Source organism: Ptychodera flava, chromosome 19, assembly GCF_041260155.1.
Source record: "Ptychodera flava strain L36383 chromosome 19, AS_Pfla_20210202, whole genome shotgun sequence".
Classification (NCBI taxonomy): Eukaryota; Metazoa; Hemichordata; class Enteropneusta; family Ptychoderidae; genus Ptychodera; species Ptychodera flava.
The window spans coordinates 19,976,770-19,996,694 of NC_091946.1; the positions used below are offsets into that span (position 1 = coordinate 19,976,770).

The 19,925-nt window shown below is 38.8% G+C and overlaps 1 protein-coding gene and 2 non-coding genes across 5 annotated transcripts; all 3 read right to left on the reverse strand.

Annotated features, from left to right (window-relative positions):
• Positions 1-2,700: 2,700 nt before the first annotated feature.
• LOC139118833 (eukaryotic initiation factor 4A-I-like) lies at positions 2,701-16,089 on the reverse strand. Of its 3 annotated transcripts, none has more exons than XM_070682327.1 (10): positions 15,795-16,089; positions 12,076-12,181; positions 11,530-11,662; positions 9,321-9,460; positions 8,230-8,395; positions 7,788-7,897; positions 6,278-6,421; positions 5,332-5,469; positions 4,576-4,745; positions 2,701-3,616 (listed from the first exon to the last, which is right to left on the reverse strand). In XM_070682327.1, exons 1-10 carry the CDS (start codon positions 15,983-15,985, stop codon positions 3,472-3,474), a joined length of 1,443 nt encoding a protein of 480 aa, XP_070538428.1. In that variant the 5' UTR covers positions 15,986-16,089; the 3' UTR covers positions 2,701-3,471. The 3 variants fall into 3 exon arrangements, with proteins under 3 accessions (XP_070538428.1, XP_070538430.1, XP_070538429.1); XM_070682329.1 differs by lacking the exon at positions 15,795-16,089 and adding an exon at positions 14,629-14,772; XM_070682328.1 differs by lacking the exon at positions 15,795-16,089 and adding an exon at positions 14,625-14,679.
• Positions 6,596-6,845, reverse strand: LOC139119505 (small nucleolar RNA SNORA73 family). Its single transcript, XR_011548947.1, has one exon. It is a non-coding gene; the product is annotated as a small nucleolar RNA SNORA73 family (small nucleolar RNA).
• Positions 10,152-10,401, reverse strand: LOC139119506 (small nucleolar RNA SNORA73 family). Its single transcript, XR_011548948.1, has one exon. It is a non-coding gene; the product is annotated as a small nucleolar RNA SNORA73 family (small nucleolar RNA).
• Positions 16,090-19,925: the final 3,836 nt, after the last annotated feature.

A 19,925-nucleotide genomic window follows, 5' to 3' on the forward strand; every position in this document is an offset into this window, starting at 1 on the left:
GGTATTGTGGCTAACTGTAATGAAGCATGTAGCTCCCTACTTTCCAGGATAAATCCAACATTTGCCCATCCATCCAACTACAACTTTCCAGTACACACAACTGGAAGGTTGCTCACTAAATCATGCACTTGAACCAAGTTCCATGTACATGGCTACAGTCATGATAGCTAGCTCCTCAGCTTCTGGTGGTTTGACCATTATTGGCCAGCTAACTGGCTTCGCTGGACTGAAATACAAAACTGAATTTGACAAACCAGAACTTGCTCTGCCATCTTTGACGTGCTAATGAATTGAACTTGCCAGAAGATAAACAGCTGTGATTTCTGCTCGTGGCATTCAGAGAAGTTCACATGTTCTTCAAATCTGTGCATTACTGGTAAAGCATCACATTAGTTTGTGATCAATGCAAAGAAACAAAAAAACTATGTCAAACCATTCATGCTCGCAGGTTTGTTGCTAAATATACTGATGTAGCATAGCACATGTGATGTTGGCTACTGTTTGGAGCCTGGATGTGATTGTTAAGTTTTTACAGAGCATAATTTTCAGATATCTTTTTGCATTTCAAATGACAGAACTGTGATGTCTTTACAAAATTGCACATGCGAGGGCGCTGTCATGCAACAAATCCTTACCAGCAAAGGAGTGATAAAGAGACATCAAAGTTAAACCATGTATTTATGTATGAGAAAAAATTTGTGCAAATTTTTTACAATCTGGAATTTTCACACACAAAATTAGAAGAAAATGGCCTTTCCACTCAGCATCTTGCGATGAAAACTGAAAAGCATACCAAGGGCTACTACTGCAAAAAAGATTTGTAAATAAAATTTGCCTCCATGTCTGTCAGCAGCAGTCAATGTTGCTCATATATTCCTATTTTTAGCAACAAACTTATGGATATAAAGGGTGGGGGTGCTGTTTGGTTCTGTTTACTTGACACATACTGGTAAATGCTTAATTTATTGAGATGTACTTCCCTACTCTCCCCAATTTGTGTAAACTGGTCCAGAATGACCTCTGATAACAATGACTTAAAAGGATGAACCATGATTGGTAAAGGGGTCAAATAGGGGGAGGGGGGCCATACTGATTTTTTGTCTTATAAGGTAGGTACATAATCAAAATCAATACTGCTGATCTGAAGAACTTTTACTGTATCAGAACATTTGGCTGCTCTCGGTACTTGGAAACAAAGGATTTTTCCACTTGTACACTTCAACCATGAGCTGACATGGCATCCGCTTATCTATTAAATCCGTAAGATTAATGTTGCTTTCTTCATTGACATGCCCCCTTTTTTCTGTCCATCAGCAGCAGAAAGTCTTCCAACTGGGCTAGGGTTTGATGTGCTCACCTTTTTCACTGCCATGTCTATGTTTGTAATTCATGTTCAATGCAGTCACCTTGAGTTCAAGGACTTCAGAAATTTTGATGACTTTTGAGGTCTTCTTTGCTATTTTCCCTACATCATTTATTTTGTGTTATCATTTTCCATTGTAATTATACCATATACTGACCATTACACTTCATGATTTTGGATGATTGCAGTCTTATCAAATTTCCAGGCCTTTTCCAGGCTGGTTTCATTTTCATGGCCTTTCCAGCAGACTTTGAAATTCACGGAATTTCCCTGGAGTGAGTGGACCCTGAAGTTTGTTACACAGGTACAGCAAGTAGTGAATGACTGTGTCAGTTTTGCCCAGTACCGAGATGGGCTTCTTAAACGTATTGAAACACTCTAAATTGTATTTTGTTGATAAACTGATAAAATCCCCCTTGCCAGTCAGTACAGCAAAGAAACAATTCACAATGTTTTGGTAGGACAAACTCCCAGATAGACAAATTGCACGAGTGAAAATGTCCAATAGGACATGGTAGGTACTTCACAAGTGCAGTGTTGGATCACCCCAGTTAATTTCTTTCACACTATTTACTGTTAGTGTACTCCTTTGCGAAACTCTACGGCACAAAATTAGCCTATCTGCTAGACTTTATTGCATTACTAGTAGTTTTGGCAAACCACCTTTTATCAGTTTACTGATTTCTTACAACGTGGCTCATTCATGAACACATACAGCTAGCTCTGGGTAAGGACAAGGACAGACCCCTCAGCTTGTATTTGTTTTGCAAATTTGCGGCTGACTCGCAGCGTGTTTGCAAGGTTATATCTGATTGGTCGATTGTCACTATTCACAGCAACTTAGGGAGTTTATTTGTATTATTTCATTATAACGGTACGATTCTGCCAACCAATTGGATAACAGCTTCGAAATCGCTGCGAGTCGGCCCCAAATTTGACAGTACACCGCAGAACAGGATTTGTGGCATGTTGAAATGGTTCTTACATCCACCACATACAAATTCAAGACACTAGGTCTGAAATGCAATTTTCAAGGAGTCATTTTTGCTATGCTTTTCTTTCAGTATCATTTTTGTATCGCAACAGATTCATGATTTTTGAAATCAATGGTGGATAGAGAACTGGAGGTTCATGTTTTGGAACTGTCTGGGAGTACAATGACCTGGTTTGTGATCCAGTCTGCCAAAGAACTAAAATTTTCTTGAGTCAGAAAGAACAATTGTTAGTCAGAAGTATGTTGATGTGGCCAACAAATGAGCGGGAATACGCACACATGTAAATTATCCAACAAACTGTTGCACTGCTGGGGATAGAATACAGCAATCCTCACACAAAGCTTTCCATAAGTAAATTAACTTTTTAATGTGTCTACGTTTCAACATTGTACACATATGCATTTTTATATTAACATCAATCTTTTCACCACACTTACTACAGTGCTGGGTAATAAAGGTCACCGTTTTTCGAGCCATGCCCTGAAATGACCAAGTACCTAAATGACAATTTTTTTTATAGTTGATATCTGCCCCCGAAAAAGAGGGGGACGCAGTGTCTCTATATGATTTTTTATGCAAAAAAGGAAAAAAAAAGTGACAAAAAATATCTACCCTAGGTTTCGCTACTTTTGTCTACCAAAAAAGAAATGTTGGGTTGTGTCTCACAGAGTGGTCACGGTCCCAGTGAATAATTACCTTACATTAATTTTCTTTACTTTCTTAAATAGAGAGAATATCAAAAGGCCAGCAAGAGTACAAGTACAACAAAATAAAACAGAAGAGAAACCCTCTTTTTCTGTACGTTCACTAGGTTTTTACACTCACACAAAGTCCACTGGCCTCGCTGTGGCCTGCACAAAATACTGTATAATAATTATCTATATATTCAAAAAATGTACAACCGTCTTTTGTCTCGGTTGCTTTATCAATGGGAGCAGGGAGAAACACTGCCCTGACTCAGTGAGCCAAAAATTTTGCCAGCCCAGCGAAAAATATTTCGTAGTCAAAGACTCGTTTTTTTATATCACAGTAGTCGCATCGGAATATGCAAATCGGATACAGAGAGCTGAAGCTGGCAAAAATTACCACGGCGGAGAAAATGTCACGGAATCTCTAGATCAGATCGGCAACATTCATAGGCATTTCATCGACTTGAGTATTGTAAAAATGTTCAATGTCGTGCAGAATACGAACATCTTCAGCGGTAATGAAGTTTATCGCTACACCCTTACGACCGAAACGTCCACCACGTCCAATTCTGCAAATAACAAGACAGTGAAGAAGTGTTACAACTCTTTCTCAAACAGCAGTAATTTCTCAATATCTTGGTAGTTTGATTTGAAAGATTTTGGCAATGTTCCAAGATGCAAGACATCAGGGTTCTCCCTCAAAAGAATGCCAAAATTATACATTGTTATGTAAATTGTGAACACTGAAGGCTCATGTAGCACTGTGGATTGAGAGAGTAGTCCTCAGACAGGGTCTTCCCGTCTCTCACCCATAAAACAGTGCCGCGGTTTTCTCTCCTTCCGTTTGACGACCTATTGAGCCATCATCACACCACCAGATGGACTGTTAGCGTGATCACACACATAGGCGCTTTTAGGAAGTTCAGGGTGTAACTAGATTAATTTTACAAGACTTGGGGAGAGGTTACAACATTAGGGTTTTCTGTACAGGCATCATAACTGACTGGCACACAGAAATATCCATGCAAAATAATTGTACTTTGTATCCTGAACATCTCGAACAATTGGTTCATGAAACAGGCTGTGGCTGCCTAGTTTATCCAACCATTTAAAATATCCTACTATTGCAGTTGTGAGGGTACCGTAACCACAATGCAATTTTTTTTACTGTCTTCTCATATGATTGTTGCAAATACCCTTTCTAGAATAAATCATTTTGGTACCGGAATTAGCATATTGCTGATGAAAACACTGCAACCTGTACAACCCTAAAGCATTGTATACATGGAACATACAGCTCAAAAATGTTTCCACAAATGACAACACAACATCATTCTCTCTAACCACTTACTACAGAACGACTAAAATTATGGTCTTGCACTTTTAATATGCTCACAAGTTCACCCAGGTACATATGTGAACAGAATAGGGTAGGAATGAATACAGGACAATATGTCCAAAACCACCTGGGTGTTCAAACTACCCCTCTCCTTCCACCACCCATTGATCAGTAATGTGGAGTGCCTACCTGTGAATGTAGTTTTCCCTGTTGGCAGGCAGGTCATAGTTGATGACCAGGGACACCTGCTGTACATCAATGCCACGAGCTAAGAGGTCAGTTGTGATGAGAACACGACTGGAACCAGAACGGAACTCCCTCATGATGATGTCACGTTCCTTTTGATCCATGTCTCCATGCTGGGAAGAGAGCACACACAGCATAAACTACCCAATGCACAAAATGTCAGGCGTATGAAAATAAATATAGCAGAGATCTTTTTGTCGTGTGATGATTAGTCCCATATTTCTTCCTGGGCTACCGTTGACAGACATGACCAGACTACATTTGACTGGACATCATCTGTTCAAATTGTCCATCTAAAAGTCTGAGCATGGATCCTGATGTTTTGAATTTTGAAAATTATACTTAACTATTGATGGTTTTGGAATTCTATTTCTCACATTTTTGGAAAGATTATTTGACAAAATTTAACTTTGCAAAACAAATTTGAAGCAGGTAAGGAACATAAGGGGGTCTTTATTGCAAACATTTCATGGCATCTCACACAGAAATAGAATTGAAAAAGTGCAAACAGGGAGACCTTCATGACCTTTCCTCCAAACACTAAGTACATCCTCATTATTTTAAACCTTCTGCCACCATCGTTTAGCCTAATGCCCATAGTTGTCAATGCTGATAGTGGAGCTTTGCTAGACTCTATACACAGGAAAAAGGGGATTAGAGACAAAACCCCGTTTTGCAAAAGATGCTGAAGAGACTTACCATGGCTGACACAGTGAAATCCCTCCTGTGCATTCTGTCTGTCAACCAGTCGACTTTCCGCCGTGTGTTGCAGAAAATTACAGCCTGAGTTATAGTTAAAGTCTCGTATAAATCACATAGTGTATCTAATTTCCATTCCTGTGAGCAGTAAAAAAAATAAAATGTGAACACCACATATCAGAGGCACAACCCTGTTGTCGTAAATGCAACAATCACACACACACAAACACTAAGCAAACTTTGACAACTAAGATACAAAGCTGTCATTGACCCTGGCTCTGATCTGAAAGTTCTGTTCATGCCAGAGCTGGGAACATGACATGTCGTGCAGAGACATCCTAACCAGCCTTGCGCCAATCTGCCATTACGTAGCCAAGCTGAGACATTTGCAGGAAAATCCATGCAGTAACTGCACACGATCACAGCGAAGTACACCGAAACCAAAACTGACTACAAAATCATCAGGATATGACCTTGTATCATAGAACCAACATATATCTGAGCTATCTGTATGTCATACTGACATACAGCTCATTTCAATTCACAATCAACATTGAAAGGCATCTGATCACGTCAAACTGCCTGTCAAGCAGGCCAGTCACACGTCAAAGGGATCCACCTGGGCATTTCAGCAAAGTATAATCTGAAGACAGCAGTAAACATTCGCATCTGCTAACTCCGGTGTCTGTGTTGACCCCGTAACCAAAATGGTTTTGCCCAACAGCAAATGTTATCAATGGAGATTCTAGACCTGTCTACAGATGAGATCAGAGGTGAACAGGTTGAGCCTTTTCAAAGATACCAACCATCAAGGTAGATTGGTCTTCACCAGACATGCCATCATCAATGTACTTCAGAAAACCTTGGAAGAACCCACTTCCTTTAATCTGACTGTGATCCCAATGAAATCATTAAACTTTTAAAAAACTTTAAAGAATGCACTTACCTCCTTCTCTACATTGACATAAAATTGTTTGATACCCTCAAGAGTAAGTTCCTCCTTTTTGACCAGGATTCTGACCGGCTCGCGCATAAATTTTTTCGTCACTTCCAGGACATCAGCTGGCATAGTGGCAGATAAAAGAATGACCTGCGGAAAACGACGATGAAAAAAAATTAGAAAATGTGCAATTTTTCAACATGGACACAAGGAATGTTACTCTCAATTATTGCACAAAATCAAAATGGATGCAGAAATATTGAATGATGAACATATGATAACAAAAGGCTATGAAATTAAATTTTCAATTCAGGATTTTTAAAAAAGTGTTTCTTGCATGGTCTCTCTCGCCAGTAACTGTCACATAGTGACTCTGGGAAGGAGTAGGAATATGCAAGAATCTGCCCACACCAGCGATAGCATGCCCATGTGTATGTGCATGGTAGAGCCGGGGACAGGTTTGCTCTCCGACATCGTGGAAAGGGAATCTGCATCAAAGCAAAGTCATGCTCAGCTCCCATGCGCCACACAGACAGAGCCAGTGAAGGTAATGATCACTGGGTGCCAACGTCGGGTAAAATTTATTAAAACCTTCTCAAGGGGATGCAAGTATTGCAATTGATTTAACTGGCTTCCCAAGTAAGTATATCTTAATGAGCTGAATTAAAGTGATAAATTTGCAAAGATGTGTGTCAGGCTATCCCCTTAGATTTTAGAATATTATTTTTTAAGGTAGATCTTGCCTCGGGGACAGATATACGGACTCTCAAACTTTCAAATTATTTTCTGATATACCACTTGTCGGGATTCATCTTAAAGCTGTTTGTGTAAGAGAACTTTTCACAGACTTAGTTTTTTCGAAATTTGAAAATTTTATTTTTCTCAGTAGAGTTAACACAGGGATGGCGGCCATTTTGAATTTCAAATATTGGTAAATTTTGGGTTATTTGTTTCTGTTGTACAAAAAGTTGCACGGTGACCCCTGATTTGATATTCTTAATTTGAAAGAGAGTGGTTGAAAGGTTCCTTAAGAATGATTGAGCAAAAGTTTACATCCTCCACATTAAGTCTCAATGCAGGCCCTCATGAGTGTTCTCACAATGAGATAAACTCTGGACACAAGGTCTGTGTGTGTGTCACAGTGAAGTTGTCAATGGTTTTGCAGAAATCTTACAATCAATTATTTGAATACCTCAAGTAACACAGCTAGACCCTCGAAGTCCCTCCCCTCCCATTGTGACACAACAAAATGGAAAGACAGGTCTTTTAACCCTTTGACTGCTGTAATTTTTCCACCAAAATTTTACTGCCACATTTTACCAATCTTTTATGAATTTTTCTGAATTTTTTTAATTTTGAACTAAATGGACATATATAGTTTTTTATCAAAATTTTGGCAAAAATTTGAGAAAAATTGACTGTGATATATTTTATACAGGTGATAAAAATTGATGTTGGCGCTCAAAGGGTAATTATTACACTGAAGAATAAATATGGTTTTGCATCCTTGGCTTACCTGTACACTTGTTGGCAAGAGCCTGAACACGTCATATATTTGATCCTTGAATCCTCTGGACAACATTTCGTCAGCTTCATCAAGTACAAACTGTTTAATGTCTTGCACATCTGTTCAAAAGAATTTATTCTGTTAAAACCATACGTGTGGTCATCAAACAGGCACAATATCAGTGTCATTATTGTCAAGGCAATTTATTGAAAATTTTTGAGAATGAAAAAACTGCCACCATGGTGTCATGAAAAGTCACGATGTATCCAGAACTTCAATAAACAGCAAAATATGATAAATGTTGTCAGAAAAACTGGCGAATAAATACATTTCTGACAAGTTTATTGAGACATTACACCTGTGGTGAGGGGATGTTCGTTATCAGGTACATTTTTCACCTGTGTCTTAAGATTACAGAAACTCCCAGATGAAGACTGTAAATTACACTCACTGAGTGCTCTTCTGTTGATCATGTCGTACACACGACCAGGGGTACCAACGACGACATGCACACCAGACTCCAGTCTGCGAATGTCATCACGGACGTTTGTGCCTCCTATGCAGGCATGGCATTCAGCGTTCATGTAGTCTCCAAGAGCAATGACCACTTTTTGAATCTGGGTTGACAAAAGGGGAAAAAAGGAAGCGATGTAAAAAGCCTGTCACAGTATGACCCAAGCAAAACATTCAGTACTTCAGAATGAAGGTTACACCTGATTTCAGTTCCTAATACATCTCCTGGTGGGTAAAATTTGATAAACTGTTTAAAATGGAATGCACCTCGGGGACAGATATTCAGGGACTCAAACTTTTACAATTCTTTTCTGATATACCACTTGTAGGGGTTCATTTTAAAGCTGTTGGTGTAAGGAAACTTATCACCAACTTAGTTTTTCAAAATGTGAAAATTGTATTTTTTCTCCATAGAGTTAACACAGGGATAGCGTCCATTTTGAAATTTAAATATCGGTAAATATTGGATTATTTGTTTCTCTAGTACCAAAATTTGCACAGTGATCCCCGATTTTTATTTTTGATTTTGAAAGAGAATGGTCTAAGGATTCCATAAGGAAAATTTGAGCAAAAGTAAGTCATTCACTTTCAAGACACACACTACCTTAAAAGTTAAAAGTGCTTCAATAGTCTAGAATGATACACAATCATGTATAATGAAGCTGATGAAATATTTTTCCTTGGCAGTACTTGCTGTTTCACTACCCTTGCATGAGAGTGTGGAAGAGTTGATGATTTGATTACATACAAAATTTTTTGAGTTCATTTAGACAAGTCACTGAAAATCACAGGCCATGCCTTATGGTACTTGGTGATTGTTGCCAAGCAACATCATTTATTATCATAGGTGTTCATCCCCTTTTGTTGAAATTCATCTCATCTGCCACTCAAAACAGCAGATTCCTTTGTACATTGACATCCGAGTGGGGTTCTATATTGGATGAATTGTCAGTAATGGTACTCAAAAAAGATTATCAATATTTACACAGCAAGCATGCATGGAAGTTTCGGTTGAGAACATCATCCTACCTGCTGTGCCAACTCACGTGTTGGAGCAAGGATGAGCGCCTGACAGCTCTGCAACTCAATGTTGAGCTGCTGCAGAATTGCTACTGAAAACGTGGCAGTCTTGCCAGTACCAGACTGGGCTTGAGCAATGACATCGTTACCTGCAAAATTCAAATAGCAGAGAACATCCAGTAAGATGAAACACAAAATACCAAGCCAAAGAAAGAATCTTGAAAACACAAAGGATATGTTTTTGATTCTGGAGCTGAAAAAACTGCCCGTGATATTGACATATGTAAACTTCAGCGCTGATAAAATGGCATTAAAGGGTGACAGAAAATTACCAATTTACCTCTTTCCATATGGTTAACCCTTTGAGCACTGTTATTTTTTCTGCCAAAATTTTACTGCATCATTTTTCCAATTTTATGAATTTTTCTGTAATTTTTTTCATAATTTTGGACCAATTGGACATCACATTTCATTGGCTAATGATTATTATCAAAATTTTAGGAAAAATTAGGAAAAAATGAATAAAGGAAACAAAATTGAGTTTAGCGCTCAAAGGATTGATGGTTCCAATATGCAGTGATTTTGGGCAAGGATTTACCCTTGAGATATTTATATGGTTCCCACATGATGTAAACAGCAGCAGCCCCTACCCCAGTAGATAATAGGAGCATAGTTATTAGAGCTCCCAAACCATTTACCCATGCTTCTGAACCATTCACCCCCATTTCCCTGTCTAGAGGTCCAACTTTACCACAGAAAACAATGGGATCGGTTCAAACCACTGTGGTGAAGGGGCTAAAAAGCTTAGTACACAGAGTGAGGGTACGCATGAAAGTCAGTGGATGTTTCTTGCATGGTCTCTCTCGCCAGTAACTGTCACATAGTGACTCTGGGAAGGAGTAGGAATATGCAAGAATCTGCCCACACCAGCGATAGCATGCCCATGTGTATGTGCATGGTACAGCCGGGGACAGGTTTGCTCTCCGACATCGTGGAAAGGGAATCTGCATCAAAGCAAAGTCATGCTCAGCTCCCATGCGCCACACAGACAGAGCCAGTGAAGGTAATGATCACTGGGTGCCAACGTCGGATGCAAAGTTTAGCTTGCTTTTAGTGAAGATAGCCACAAATTATGTGTCTTTCTTCCCTCCCTGACAGAAGCAGAATTCTCAAATTGTGTGCATTTACGTGCCTTATTGGATATAAACCCTTGGTATCATCTGTATCAGCACATGTAGAACATTCTTGCCATTGTATTCAGCAAGATCAGATGTTTGTATGCATTTTGGACAACTGAATATGGTACATTGTAAGTGTGTAAATTCATATCCATTGAGCAGATTGGTCCAATGCATTTCACCCTTACCCTGCCAGGCAGTATCACTTTCCCATCTGCTTGGTCAATTAAAGCAGTATGGAGCCAAATTTGTAATATTTCACCCTCTTGGCATGATGGCTTGGTCAGTAAAAATTGTATTTACAGTATCTGTTCAAATGTTATTCAAGTTTTCGCTAAAAGGTTACATATGAGCCACATTACGCCATGCTTGTATTTTTCCAAACTTGACCTAATGGTGACACGAGGTTGGCCTTATCCTGCCAAGTTCATGCCTCGCTTTCAGGTCAAGTTCCGTAAAACCAGCAAGGCACAGCATGTCTCGTACTTGCAGTTTTACAGCGCCTTGAATGATTGAAAATAGATACATTGTAAGTAAGATTTATATTTACTAAACCTGCCACAAGATACCATGCAAAGCAGGTGAATGAACATGTACAATAGACCCTATTTATTGGTATTTTAAAGGAGAATTTTTGGCCCCATACCAATTTTTTTTCTGACTTGTCAGCTGGGGAAGTGATGGACCTAGCAGAATAAAGGCTTAAGATTTTAATGCACAGATATTTTTAACAACTGTGCAAAAACATAGATTTTCCTAGAATTGGAATATGACACTGGACTCTGAACAAATATTTGGAGAGGCAAAGGTTCACTGCATTAACCTCAGCACACAATACAACATTAGAACTGTATAGTAGCACTACTGATGTTTACAGAAGTAAAATACTTTCTCCAAGCAAATGTAAAATTTGGTAAAATATGGGTTTTGTACTGGACTATTCCAGCACCAGATGCAAAATCCCAGCTATCCATGTGTTTTGGAAAACAAAGATGGTCTGGGTACAATAAATCTTTCGAGGAAAGTCAAATCACACTTACCCTTGCAACAAGGAATAATCGCACGTTGCTGAATAGCTGAAGGTTTCTCAAAACCATAGGCATATATTCCTCTAAGTAAATCTTCTCTGAGATCCATATCGTCAAAGTTATCGACTACCTCTTCCCAGGTACTCTGTAATGCCAAAGTGAGAACATTATGCTACTTGATTGATATACAAAATGCTGACACCATCCTTCAAAAGCTGACACATCACTAGTGAAACAGTATCCTCAAAGAAATCTTGCATCAAAAATAAGTTTGGCATAATACCAACAGTAAAACAAAGTTCTGAGACCATCCCTGGAACTGAGTCACCCTGGCAGCAACATTTCTAACATTTAACCCTTTCACCACCATGGTGACTTTACAGGGGGGAAAAGTCACAGGCCTAGCAAGACAAAGGTTAACCCTTTCACCACCATGGGATAACCCAGCCCCTTAGTTATCAACGGAAAGAGTGGACCAGTTTACAGGGAATTGGGGATGAACAGGTTAAACTTTGCCAATTTGCAGTTTGTTGTTGGGCAGGGAAGTAAAAATCTTACCTCAATGACACCCTCGGGCTCCATACCAGGAGGCCCATCAGGGTCTCTTGTCGCTGGGCCATCTTTACCATTTCTGTCATCTTGTTCAGGCACCCAATCTTGGGACCTGAGGGTGTGGAAACGGTATGGTTAGTCACTGTACAACTATACAAGTAGCAGATAGAGAAAGGATTGTTTGATCAACATCACACAAGTGCCCGTATAAAGTTCAAAAGTAGGCTGATGGTTTTTGAAGTCTCTAGGAATGTTTTAAAATATACAACAGCCACCAAAATGCATCCTTCAATGGAAAAGCATAGTAAATGGCAACTTCTAGCTTTTAAAACAACGAAAAACTAACGGCTTGTTTATACAATGCAGCTTAACTAATCATGTAACGGAGCAGTGTGAAAACAATGTAAATAGGTCAATGACCTTCAAATCACAGCATCCTATTGTGATTCAAAATTATGTACAATGGGATTCTAACATAAAATTATCAAGGATGAAGGAAAATGATTTAGAGGTGAATTTTGCCAAAATATTGCAGTTAGTAGCATAAATATTGCTCAGCTTATGATACTCTGTGACTTTTCCCTTTCCAAATTCCTTTCATAAACACATTTGAATTTTGGATTTAGTCTAATGATACAAGTTCGTCATAATAGCAATTTCCAGTTTCATTAGCATTTATCAATGCTATGAGCCTTCATTTTCAGGCATCTAATCACCAATTGGCAGTTAAAAACAGGAAACAATAATTTCCTGTTTCACTGGCACTTTTTCTCAGCTTGATGTGAGAAGAATATGTCTGCATAACTTAAGTACACTCCAAAATGCCTGAAGAATTACAGTAAACGGCGAAGAACACCTAAGATGTTAGACCTAAAAATACCTACTAAATATAACGTTCAATAGAGACGCGACAGAAGATTCAATCACTGCATGGGGAGGGAAGAAAATTCTTTTTGCACAAGGACGCTTCAATCAATGCAAGGAGAGGAAAGATAATTGATTTTCAAGGATTGGTTTTGATTCAAGGCCAAGAATATTCAGCTCACTAAATATGGCACTGGGTGTTATGGACTTATTTCATAAAGACGTGTTTTGATAACATCCATGCAACCAAAACTTCCTCTTACGTATGATATGTATGGCTATGACAACCTCGAATGGTTTCAAATGAAGGCCATTCACATGACACTTGAGAAGTGAGAACATTTTAGCCAGCGAGTTGATTTTCCAGGAAAATATCAAAACGCACTGGGCTAAATTTTTGAACTGTGAAACATCAACTGCACAGATAATATTTTTATACCAAAATGAATGAATTGTGGCAAAACGTGCTCGATTGGCCGACATGTCATCTTGTACTTTAATCAATGTGACATCTTGTACAGTCAATTGAATTTATTTGCTTCAGTTTAAATTTCTGAATTGTTTTTAGCTACTGGCATGGGTAAGATTCCAACAGCAATGTTGGTACAAGTGGACCCTTAGGGACAAAATTCAACTTGACCGTGAAAGAAAAGGTTGGGCAATTTCAAACAATGATATCTCTGTGAGTGTGTGATGAATCATTCATTTGCTGTCAGATTTCGCTTAGTTTAGAAACAAAAACTGGAGAGCCGTGCGTCGTAGCTAAACCGTCTGTGAAACAATCGATTAGACTTTCGTTGCGGTGATCTGGAAAAATAAAACAATTACTGGTCATTGTGCATTTTCCATGCTACGACTTGGTATGTCGGACAGAAATTCAGAAATCCAGTCAAGTCCAGGAGCCTTGCTTGATCGTCCAATGCCGGTAGATTATGCACAAGCAAAAATCACTGTACGACCATTTCTTACAAAATCAGGAAAGAGAAATATCAAATTTTCATCTACGACCTGGCAAATATTTATGATAACCCACAAAAGTGATAAGATTCCGATATTTAATTAATACTATACTACACAATGTATCGTTCGGTCTGACGTCAGGCAGGCGCAGGCGGCCGTTTTGACAAGACCTGCACAGACAAACCGCCTAACAATGTCTTTACGAAAAAAATGCGGGTTTAGTCTCTCGGATTGAGGAGTCAAGTATTCTGTTCAACTGGACATTACGTCGTCTCGCGACGTTCTTTCGATCCGTTACATTGAAATGTAACGGCGATTCCATGAAACTTTCAAAGGGTCCACGTCGCGGCGTCAAACACGGGCAGTTCACAAATTCCTCCTTCAAATCGCACACAAGAAGGTTAACCGTGTCACTTTAACAGGAACAACTTTCCATTTGTTGGAAATACCACCATACCTACCGATTTGCCCGAAGAGTTGGTAAATTAATGAATCAAATGTACATTTTTCTCAATGGGCATATGGGAGCCAGCCGGCATTTTTACACGTGCTTTTCCTATCCGCCATGATGGTCGTGGTTGGCTTCTTTTCTTTGTTATAAGTCACTTAATACTCATATCCCGGCGGACAAAAACAAATTTATATCTTTCTAGTGTCATTTTAAATCGATTTTAGGAGTCAAATAATGATACTGAGAATGAAAAGAGGTCGAAATCTGTAAAAATACTTGCCCACCTCGTTTCACCGTCATCGTAGTAGGACATCTTAGTTGTGAAAATAGCACCGGAGAGAGAGAGATTGACTTCTCTGTATGGTTCAGAGTGCTATGGACTACTTTCCTCCGCATGTCATATTGATGAATCGTTTTATCGACATAAACACTCATATAAACAAGACGTTTAATTCGCTAACGCAAATAATTTCCATTTATTTATTTATTCACTTTAATCTTGAAAAATAGCCGTATCAATATCGTTTTCCTCTTCATTCTTTCATTCATGCGGAGGGATTATTTCGCTCCGTGAATTGGTTCATCTGCACGGGGTTTCTCGCGCTGGCCCCTCCAGATTGCGCAACCTTCGTGCATGTGTGACGATTTCCCGGCTTGCACCGCCCACTTCGAATTAGTAAGCCAAAATAGCCGAAATCACACAGGATATTACGCGCGATCCAAAATTGACGTCAGGAGGATTTATTCAGGAGAGAAATATGTCTTTCATTCAACGAGACAATTTTTTTCATTTTATATGTGCATTACAGAGACGGTTGACCCTAATTAGAATAATTTTCCCAGAATAAACGAACTTTTGGCCTCTAAGCTGAATATATAATTGGATAAATATACAAAATCTGTTCAAAAGTCGTGAAAGTGTAAGAAATTCCCTTTGATTTTAAATAACGGTTAAGCAAACGTAAAAACGCTCCAATACAACATACATTGATAGCCATTCTTCTCATAAAATTTTGTTCGTTGTCATAGCGACGTGTCACTGTCGGACGTTACCCTGGACAAAAAAGTTTTGTAAAGAGGAGTAGTCGCAATTTTTTCAGCTTTCAAATGTCCGTTAATTATGGTCCGTTGATTTGCGGTTTTTGAGATCAATGTACCAAGGAAGGCATATTCTATAAGAGACAAACTATACGAAACAAGCTCCAGAACTGTTTTGTGGTGTGGTTGTTGAAGTCGACAGAATCATTTCTTTCAAAGAAAAAATATCACATTCGGCTTGTTGTCTTTTCAGATGTGAATCTAGTTGACTTTTCAGATGTGAATTCACTACAACATTTTATTTAGTTCGGGGAAAGCCGTTTTGCAAAACAGTAGGCTGGGCCTAAAGTTGTGAAGCATTGTTCTCACGATCACATACCTATACACACACTTTTCCCGAATTTTTTCTTACCGTTCGCTTTGCCAATAGTCGTCCCGACGTTCATTTTGACTACGATATCCGTTAACTCTTTCTTCGCGATTCCTTTGAGAATGTTTCTTTTCCCCAAAACGAGGTGATCCGGACGAAGACGAGCTCCCGCTGCTGTCGTTACTATGGTAACCACTGTTGTAGTAGTCTTCTCTCGAATTGTATCTGCTCATAGCAAAGTATAAGTAATAATCCCAGGGTTTTTTACAAGCACGCTGCTGTCAGTGTTTAGTCTCTTAATTTCGAAATAACCTAACTTCTGACTAATTCTAGATATATATACAGTTGTCCCTATACACGATTTCGAAACCTACGTCACTATTGCCCAACCGCTGCTTGCTCATTGGTCAATGACCGATCAGATGACGTATGCGTGTACGCCATACTGCACTGGTTTCTGGTAAACGATTGGTGTGTCCTTGACAAGCGCACAATAGCACATTGTCTTTATATTTTCCTCAGTATTGTGTGGGAGGGGAGGGAATTGCCCCATCGGCTGTAGGCCGAGGCACCGATATCATATACAGGCTGCATCTGTTGGAATACATTACCTAATCAAATTAAAACAAAAACCACTAGAAGTTCGTTCAGACACTCCCTTTCAAGTCTCCTCATACACGGTTAGTGTTTTACATGACGAAGAGTTATATTCAACTTTACAAATATGTAATTCATAATATATAAATATATATATTTCACTATACATTTTGTTTTTTGTTTTTGTTTTATTTTATTTTACATATTTTCTACTTACTCGTAATGTATTTATTTAGTTATATATTTATTTATTTATGTAGATGTTCTTATTCACTTAGTTTTTTTTTGTTTTTTTTTGTTTTAAGTGATGAAGAGTTATATTCAACTTTACATATATGTATATCATATTTAAATATATATATATTTTATATACGTTTTTTTTTTCTTTTTCTCTTATCGTTTTCTTTTTTACGCATTTCTACTTACTCGTAACGTATCTATTTAGTTATATATTTATTTATGTAGTTGTTCTTCTATTCACTTAGTTACTTTGTTACAATTAGGTTACTTTGCAATCCCACTACTTTCATGTACACTACCCTCGATATACTTCAGTTTCTTTTTTCTTCTTCGTTTTCTTGCTTTAACATCAATGGCTTTGGGAACGGACTAGACTAGCATTTGCTATTTTCCGTTTCCATTTACCCTTTATCACAGCACAACTCAGATGTACATTCATTATTGAATTGTACTGTTATTATGATTAAGGGTAATAAAGATTATTATTATTATTATTATTATTATTACCTCCCCAGCGCTTCATTTACGTTACTGCTGTAATATGAACTCGAACCAGGGGAGTGTTGGCCACCGTGGTTGCGCAGATCTGCGAGTTTTCCGCGTAACATATTCGACAGGTCTTCCCGGATGATTTGCCCGAATAGACCTGCTCATTACGTGCACAGCTCTCTACTCTGTATGTACAGTTCAGTCAGTTTTCGTCATCACTTCCTGGAACTCACAAAATGTATACTTTGATTTGGGTTTTCTTTTCCGTATTTCACAAAAGAAAAACTACATACCCAAGTACATTCACTATCGAAAATAAAAAAAAAATCAGAAATCAGAATTCTATTAGGCCTATTACTGTTAAATTTCGGTTTCTTTGTCAATTGGTATTGTCGTTTGTCTATGTGTCTGTTGAGCTGTGTGTCAGTGTGTTATTTACGGGTTGTACAACGTTACTGATATCGGCGCTAGCATTACGCAACTGTGTTGTCGCAATTTCTTCAGAATGAAAAAAGTTGTGCGAAAACAAGATTGGGAGGGAAATGATTTTAGGAAATTGACGGGGACACTAAAATGACTTCCGGAAGATTTGAAAGGAACGATTGAACTTATTCGCGCCAACACGTCAAGAGAAATATTTAGGTAACAGGTAATAGGTAGCTACCCGAGTCATACCTACCTATGTATAAAGGCGTAAGCCTGTTACTGCCGCAAAGGTACTATATTTGGTTCAAATTATATTTTTTTATTGAAATCTATAAAATTGTAACCCTAGGTTACTGATAGTTTACATTTACGTGAAGTACAGTTCTTCCAAAACAAAAATCGACAAGAATATGATTTCAAAAAGTTTTTAGAAGAAATGGACAACTGTTCTTCCTTGGGAATTCACTTCGCAAGGTCACCTACAAGTTCATAGCCTGCGGGTGTTTCTTCTCCAAGGATTGATGAAATGCATGTGGACCTTTTATTGTTGATCTTATTTCAATTTAATTCAGACTAGCTTCATGCCAGAAACGAGGAAATTGTATAAATTCATGATACACATTTCTTTGTAAACTGTGCCAGATTTTTCAATGTATTCGTTAGTGAAGTACAGAATCTAACGGCCGGAGTCCGTTTCCGGCTCCGCGAAGCGTTGACAGAGCCTGACACGCTTATATGTATTGTGGATTAGGCTTACTCTGCCTCTGATTTTTGCTGCCGTCGAAAAAAATATCTTATATCCCTAAAAGTTGAATACTTTTGCATGTAGGGGGCCTAAATCAGTAACTACTCCATTCCATAAGCTTATAGTCATTTTACTTTGACCTTTTCACGTCCACTCTGAGATCCCATCCACATATTGCTGATATTTTATGACATGCTGGTTTCCCAATCGTGACCGGCATTATAGGCTATTACAAAATCGAACCTTCGCATTTAGAACACAATATTCAAACATAACCTTTAATGTATCTGGTACATCGATTATCGAATAAACACGCCACACACAGCTTGTATTGCGAAATCTTTGAACGGGACGATGACTTGCGCATATCGCATTGTCAATGAATCCATCCCTCCGGCAAGCGTATATACTGGCTGTAGATGGAGCGACTGTGAGCTGTACTAAGACTTACGAGGGACCACGGTCCCCCTGGAGGGACCGTGTTTGTGAACTGGCACCGATGAATTTGAACAAGGTTGCAAACCTGATTAGACTGAAAGTTTCATCATTTAATGTACATCCAATCTCAGCAACCAGTGTATCTTTCAGTCTGAGACACGACAGGAGTAGTGATTGCGTCCTGCAAATGTCTACATTTGCTGGCTCTCCATGAGGGACGCGGTATTCCATATGCTAAACCTCGCTCATCTTAAAGTCTGTAATTTAGGAATTTAGGTCATTTTCATAACGTTCTCACGTGTGTTAGTGTTGTGTTCCATTACATGTAAACTGTGTGGTTTTGATGTACGCCATGCATAGGACGGGAATAACCGGACGTTTTGATGTTTCGCCTGCACGTTGCAGAATCTGTCTCATTTGAAGTTTTTTACTCGATAAACTTTCATTTGAAATAAAATACCTATTAAAAGGGAATAGCTGTTCATTCTTCGCGGCTTTGACCAATGTTTGGATATTTTTAAAGAACAAATATGAGTACCATCTATATGACGATTAACTTGCATAGGACTTTGGATTATGTCGATGAGATAAATGAACAGGGGCTTTTACAAACTCTATATGCCCTTTGAATGCGCAAATGCGCACATTTTTACGAGGACTGTGGAAGGGGGAGTTCATTTTTCTCGTTTTTTTTCCCTATTCTTATTGTATAGTTGTATTGGCCCACTTTTCTTTTTAGAATAAAAGGACCGTACTGGTGGTTGTGTGAGCATACTCTCGAAGCCATACAAACAGTTATTGACCAATGAGCGCTAAGAGATTGAGCAACGGGTAACACTGGTTTCGCAATAATAGGAACAGAATAGCATTAGGCCTATAAATGGTAGCCGGTGTTTTTTTTCGACACCAAGACACAGCAAAGCCTGACAACACTCACTTGAACACTTGCGAAGATTATCCCAACCACCTTACCCATGAGCGGTCAAGATCTGAAACAAGGCGGCTGCGTCGGTAACCCTGACTGCCCGGAAGACGCCGCGATGACAGAACAGAGCGACAGGTGTGTATTAAAGCTGTGCATTGTAACGAGATTGATGAGCGAGTCTGCGCAGCACAAAAAGTCTCAGACGAAAGTGCAACTTGTCATTTCATATTGGTGGACGCCGCTGTGCAGTTTCACACAGAGAGACACGTTTTTGCCACCTTTTGAAAAAAGGTTTCATGAAAAAAAGGTTTCC